Source organism: Trypanosoma conorhini (assembly GCF_003719485.1).
Source record: "Trypanosoma conorhini strain 025E chromosome Unknown Tco_14.4_contig_00502, whole genome shotgun sequence".
Classification (NCBI taxonomy): domain Eukaryota; phylum Euglenozoa; class Kinetoplastea; order Trypanosomatida; family Trypanosomatidae; genus Trypanosoma; species Trypanosoma conorhini.
Genome location: NW_021704592.1, coordinates 8,139 through 13,993, shown reverse-complemented (window position 1 = coordinate 13,993; position 5,855 = coordinate 8,139). Strand labels below are relative to the sequence as shown.

At 58.7% G+C, this 5,855-nt stretch overlaps 4 protein-coding genes across 4 annotated transcripts, besides 4 other annotated features; 1 reads left to right on the top strand and 3 right to left on the bottom strand.

Moving 5' to 3' along the window:
- Positions 1-43: 43 nt before the first annotated feature.
- Positions 44-68: a microsatellite.
- Positions 69-248: 180 nt separating this feature from the next.
- Positions 249-1,049, bottom strand: Tco025E_06957 (uncharacterized protein; the record flags this gene model as incomplete). Its single annotated transcript, XM_029373824.1, has 1 exon — positions 249-1,049. One exon carries the CDS (start codon positions 1,047-1,049, stop codon positions 249-251), a length of 801 nt encoding a protein of 266 aa, XP_029226062.1.
- A 456-nt stretch (positions 1,050-1,505) lies between these two features.
- On the bottom strand, positions 1,506-2,327 carry Tco025E_06956 (putative trans-sialidase; the record flags this gene model as incomplete). Its single annotated transcript, XM_029373823.1, has 1 exon — positions 1,506-2,327. One exon carries the CDS (start codon positions 2,325-2,327, stop codon positions 1,506-1,508), a length of 822 nt encoding a protein of 273 aa, XP_029226061.1.
- A 321-nt stretch (positions 2,328-2,648) lies between these two features.
- Positions 2,649-2,681: a microsatellite.
- A 52-nt stretch (positions 2,682-2,733) lies between these two features.
- Positions 2,734-2,771: a microsatellite.
- Positions 2,772-3,263: 492 nt separating this feature from the next.
- Tco025E_06955 (uncharacterized protein) lies at positions 3,264-3,629 on the top strand (the record flags this gene model as incomplete). The annotated part of the gene is made up of 1 exon (XM_029373822.1): positions 3,264-3,629. The coding sequence occupies one exon, from the start codon at positions 3,264-3,266 to the stop codon at positions 3,627-3,629; it is 366 nt and encodes a 121-aa protein (XP_029226060.1).
- Positions 3,630-3,784: 155 nt separating this feature from the next.
- Positions 3,785-4,759, bottom strand: Tco025E_06954 (uncharacterized protein; the record flags this gene model as incomplete). Its single annotated transcript, XM_029373821.1, has 1 exon — positions 3,785-4,759. One exon carries the CDS (start codon positions 4,757-4,759, stop codon positions 3,785-3,787), a length of 975 nt encoding a protein of 324 aa, XP_029226059.1.
- Positions 4,760-5,050: 291 nt separating this feature from the next.
- Positions 5,051-5,101: a microsatellite.
- Between the last annotated feature and the right edge of the window lie 754 nt (positions 5,102-5,855).

Below are 5,855 nucleotides of genomic sequence, written 5' to 3'. Positions count from 1 at the left end.
GTTGCTTTTGTTGTTAGTGCCTTCTTGTTGCTAGTCGCCTGGTTGTGTGTGTGTGTGTGTGTGTGTGTTACAGCCATTCATCGTTGTGGGATTCAACGAGGGCACACCTCATTCCTCCAGCCCGCGTGGAAGGGCGCCAGGCCGTGAAAAAAAGCAAGTAATAAAAAAAAGAATAATAATACATCCACACCGCACGTGTGTGTCGCCTGCCCGCATTCTCCCTCTGCTGAAGCCCTGTTTGCCGCGGCTCACCTCCCCGAGAAGGCCTGGATGATTTGCATGACAAACGCCAGGACGCTCAGGCTCCACGGGGCGGCGGCGCCCAGGAAGAGGGCGGAAAAATAATTACTCGTGTTCTCGCGGCGAAGCATGGTGCTGAGGATGACAGACGCCCACCGCACCTGAGAATCCTGCACAAGGCGAATCAGGTCCACCGGCGCGTCCGTCGCCGCGGCAGTCGCTGGCGGGAGGTACTCCATCAGCCGCGCCCTGTAGAACTCCGGCTCCTCCCGCAGCGCCGCCAGCAGCTTGGGGGCGGCCAGCAGGGCGTCGAGGTCCACGTCCTGCGCCACCGCCCCCTCCCACACCTCCGCCAGCACCCTGCGGAAGGTTGCCATTGGCATCGCCTCCGACTTTGGGGCGGCGAGGGGGTGGTGTCGGTGCCGCTCCAGAATGTACTGCAGCCGCCGCATCGTTTTCTCGGCAAGCTCCGTCGAGCGGGACTGCACCCAGAAGAAGAGAAGCTGCTTGCCGTTATCCACGTCAAACAGCATCACCCTCCCGGATTTGCACTTCTCCACCCAGCTAAGCCGCACCTTGCCCCGCGGCAGCGGAAACCGCTGCTCCTCGCCCCCCTCAGCGGAAACCCACACGAGGATCAGCTCATTCATCAGAGTGTCCCGCAGCAGGCACAGCATACCGCGCCCCAGCAACGGTTTAACGACGCCGTCTTGCAGCACCATTCGCCCAGCAGGGATCTTTACACTCGGTGCATTGGGGGCTATCGGACTTGCCTGCGCAGACGAGGGCGTGCCTCCGCGCTCGTCCATCAGGGCTAAGGCACCAAATGAAGAAACAGAAGCGAGGCCAAACAAAACTAGAGGAAAAGATATATGATCCTCCTCTTCTACACGACCTTGTCCTCCCTCGGAGTGTGTGGGTGTGTGGTACTGCACTGCTGTCAATCACTCCTCTCCCTTCCCAGCCACGCAACCCACACAAGCATAAGAAAAGGAAATCAGTATAACAAAAAAAAAAGAGAAAGTAAAACAACAATCCCGGAATGAGGCTCCTAAGAATATGGAAGCGAAACACACCTCCGCCTTCCCGCCCAACCAGACTCTCTTCCTCGTGAAGAAGTGTGTTGAGAACACCCAAAAACGCCAACAACAACTGCAACTGCTGCAATCTTCCCCTGCACGAGTGTGGACGTTTTCCCTTCCCCTTTCCACTAGGTGTTGTTGCTGCTGTCGTGTTCCTCTCCTGTTTCTCCCTCCCCATTGCGCCTACGGGTAGGGTGCCATGAGGCGAACCTCCGGCACCGACTGCTGTGGCGACTTCTGCCAGCTGCTGTGCCCGTGGAGACCTTCGTTCATGTCATTACGACGTATCGTGTCCCGCCAGATTCCAAGGCGGAAGTACTTTGTATGTTGCGAGAAGCGCCACGGGGTGCCATTGCGCGGGTTGTGTCCAACAAATTCCGTCATCTTCGGCCCGCGCTGCAGCTCGTCGATAAACATGTACCGCATCCGCGTCCACGGCCGCGGGACTAGTGGCGACTCGGCGAGTCCGCACTTCATGCCATAACGCTGCAGAGTTGCGCGCACGGGCTCGTGACGCGCCAGGCCCTGGCTGCTAGGGAGTTTCCCGCAAAGCAATCCGCCCGGGCGCAGCTCGCTAAACAAGGTGCACTGCTCGATGGCGTCCATGCCAAGCCGCAGGTCCCACTCGTCACCGTTCCGTCTGACGCCCCACGTCTCATCTGGGACAAAGTACGGATTCACCACCACCGGGAGGTTCTGCCCCGTAATGTACAGCACAACAGGGCCCGCCAAAATCGCGTTCGGCGCCGCCTTCTCGGTCAGCGCAGCGTAGGCCGGAGGCACGTAGACCGCCTCCTCCACGTGGTAGCCAGTCGGCAGCCGAAGGGACGGGCTGCGCAGTTGCTCCAGCCAGCTCAGCGGAACAACGGTGCGGGCGACACTGGGGTCCACAACGGCGTCCTCCACACGGAGCGAGCGGCGATGATCCCGCGACATGGCCTTGTACTCCACAAACATGTCACCACCCTTCATCCGAAAGCGCCAAAGGCGCGCAGCCCGCAGCATTGCACCGAACTCTACGTCTGCGCACCCCCGCTCCCCACCACTCTCGCTGGCTCCGCTGCAGCCACACAGACACACGCGAATAAAACAAGCAACCCGCCACCTCTCCCACACGAGGAGGAGGTTGAAGCACAGGGGAAAGGGAAAAGCATGTATAACGGTCACAATTACACCAGGACATAGAAGCAAGTGAGTACTGCACTCATTGTATAGACACCGCAACTATCCAGTAGGCACAACAGCGCCTTCACAACACATCGCAACTTCGCTAAAGGCTTCCCCACGACTTACATACCAAGCAATGAAAAATCCTAATACACACACATATATATATATGTATATATGTATATGAAAATGCAAAAACAAAATCACAAAGACACCTGCCACTCTCTCAGCGAAACAGGAACTCAAAATTTAAAAAATAAAAAAAAATAGTAATAATAAATACCTCACCTTACCTTCCAGAGAACGGGGCGTTCTTCTGCCGCTCGAGCAGCTCCGCAAACTTGGCCTTGAAGTGCTCGGAGTGCTCGTGCATTTTCTTGCTGAACTTTTCCATGTGCTCCTGAATAATATTCTCGAACTTCTCGTAGTGCTCCTTCATTTCAGGGGACAGGGTGCTTTCGTCCGGCTTGTCCGCGAAGAACCTCTTGTTCTGCTCCTCCATCTTCTTCGCAAACTCGGCATCCAGCCGGTCGAGCTTGGCGGAGAATTCCTCAAGGGTGGTGGCCATGGTTCGCTTGGGGGTATAATAGCTTGAGCGCAATCAACTGCGGGAGAAGAAAGACACGGAGCACAGTGAGATTAGCGGCGACATCGCCCTCCAGGGAAGGGGAGAGGAAAAACATGTTTGCTACAAAAAAACGGCACCTCCCGCCTGAAAAATTCAGAAACATAACAAAAAAAAAAACCTGATTCTATTAAAACATGGGCAGAGCGATGGCTGATGGCACGTGTGCCACCTACCATAGTCGACTCCACTGCTTTCCTCCCCTCTGCTTACTTGCCCGGGAACTGGGCGTTCTTCTGCTGCTCGAGCAGCTCCGCAAACTTGGCCTTGAAGTGCTCGGAGTGCTCGTGCATTTTCTTGTTGAACTTTTCCGTGTGCTCCTGAATCATCTTCTCGAACTTCTCGTAGTGCTCCTTCATTTCAGGGGACAGGGTGCTTTCGTCCGGCTTGTCCGCGAAGAACTTCTTGTTCTGCTCCTCCATCTTCTTCGCAAACTCGGCATCCAGCCGGTCGAGCTTGGCGGAGAATTCCTCAAGGGTGGTGGCCATGGTTCGCTTGGGGGTATAATAGCTTGAGCGCAATCAACTGCGGGAGAAGAAAGACACGGAGCACAGTGAGATTAGCGGCGACATCGCCCTCCAGGGAAGGGGAGAGAAATGGAATTTATCCCTCGCAGTCCAAGTTAAGCGAGACAGAGGAAACCAGTCTGGAATTGGGAGGGTGTGTGGACTCAGTTAACGGAGGGGAGCAGAAAGTTGCCGAAGGGGTCAATAAATCCAGCGACCTTCGCGTTGGTGAGTGCCATGATGCGCGCCATGGCCCCCACCACCTCGTGCTTTGTGGCCAGCGCGAAGTTATCGCCTGTGATTTGCACGCGGGGCCGCGACGGGCGCACGTAGAGGCGGCGGTGATCGCAGGGGCCTTTGGCAGCCTCCTTGGCTTGCTGTGCAGCGGCGGTGGGCTCTGGGAGGAGCTGGAGGCCGTCCTCCGCCCGCTCCAGCAGCGCCGCCGCCGTGTCCGCGGAGACTCGAATAAGCGCCTCTTCGTCGGTGAGGCGTCGCAGCGACAGCAGCTCCCCGAGCGTCGCGCGGCGAACGCTGCGGGCGACGTCGGCGAAGAGATCGAAGGCGGGGGGACCCGTCGGCCGACCCCCCGCGTCCGCAGGTCCCTCGTCAGTGCGGGCGCCGTAGAGATCACGCGGCACACCGACGAGGCGGAGCTCCACCTCCGCGCCGCCGTCGACGCTAGTGGCCGTCGCGTCCCTGTCGGGCGAGTCAGAGGCAACGGCGCTGTCACCTCCGCGCCGCCGCTTCTGCCCCGCCACTGCGTCGCCGCCGCGGCCGCCACGACGGTCGGCGTGCGCAACGCCACACCGAAGTCGCTGGTAGGCCTCGCGTCCTTCTGCGGCGAGCGTTTCGGCGTGCCGACCCGGCGCCGGAACGGAGCCCACCGCCTTCATCATGACGGCCGCCCCGTCCACGTAGAAGTCCACCCGCCTTGCGGCATCGGCCGCGCTCTTCGCGGAGTAATCCACCAGCGCGGCCCCGGAGGACGACATGTGTGGCGACGTCCCCGTTCCGTCTGGTCGCATGATAAGCAGCGCATTCACCACCGCCTCTCCGCCAACGTGGGCACGCACGTAGTCGTAGAACTCCTCCTCCCCCACGCGCAGAGGGATGTTTGTGACGAGTAGCCTGTACGGCATGAGGGCTTACGCCACGCTAAGTGCTTGCAAACACGCAACGAGAGCCAAAAGACAAATAATAATGTGCGGGAGAAAGCAAGAAACCTCACATGAAATTCAGCAAAAACAAACGTGTAATGGCGTCATCCGGGTGTCCGGGCGATGAAGTTGTGAATAACAATAAGAAGCTGCGAGAGAGGGGAAGCGGGGAGGTGGAGCAACGCAAGACACGCGCCCCCTCACACATTCTTTCATGGGCGGTGCGCACAGCACTGCCACGCGCACGCGCAAACCGCGCCCACCACCTTTTCGTGTTTTATTCGTGCTGTTGCTGGCCGTTCCTTTTGTTGTTGTTGTTATTGTCTTGGGTTTGGTCCGGCGGAAGATCAACAAAAGAGGCCCCACCACAGGCAGCGGCAGCACTTTCCTCCTCCTGGGCGGAGGAGGCACCCCCGTTTACCGCACGCACGCAGAGAGGCAGAGGGAGAAAGAGGGGCGGAGGGCCGCTCCCTGCGAGGGTGCTCGGGAACCAGGCGAGCAGAAGCTCCTCCGCTCTTGCAATTCGTCGCCATGCGCCGCTGCGGCCTGCGCAGGAGGCCACTTTGCCGCCCCTCCGCCTCCGCGGCCGCCCAGCCGAGGCATCGCCCGCCCCTCCGAGCCCGTCAGCGCCCAACGTGCGGCCGTCACGCGTCGGCGCCGCGATGCCGTGGGTTTGGGGAGGCAACGTGCCTGCGGCACGCGGACCCACAGAGAGAGAGAGGCAGAGCGAGCCGCGCGCAGGCGGAGGGGATTAGTAGAGAAAGTGGGGAGCAAAGGAGAAGGCGAGAAGCGTCGCAAGCACACGCACACGACCCCCCACCCCCAACTGACCAGAAAACGCAAGTGAGGGGCCAGTGGGGGAGAGCACAGAGGCTCCAAGACAGAGAACCACAAAACCAAAAACAAAAGCATGGCGACGAAGGAACAAGTAGAAGAAAAATTAAAAAAAAAGGAATGAGACAAGCAAGGGAAGAAAACAAACAAAGGAATTAAGGTTGGAAGCGAAGTAAAGGGAAAAGTAGAAGGAGGACGGATACGCAGTGGCACTGCATATCTGTCCTCTTTCGCTCCCACCATA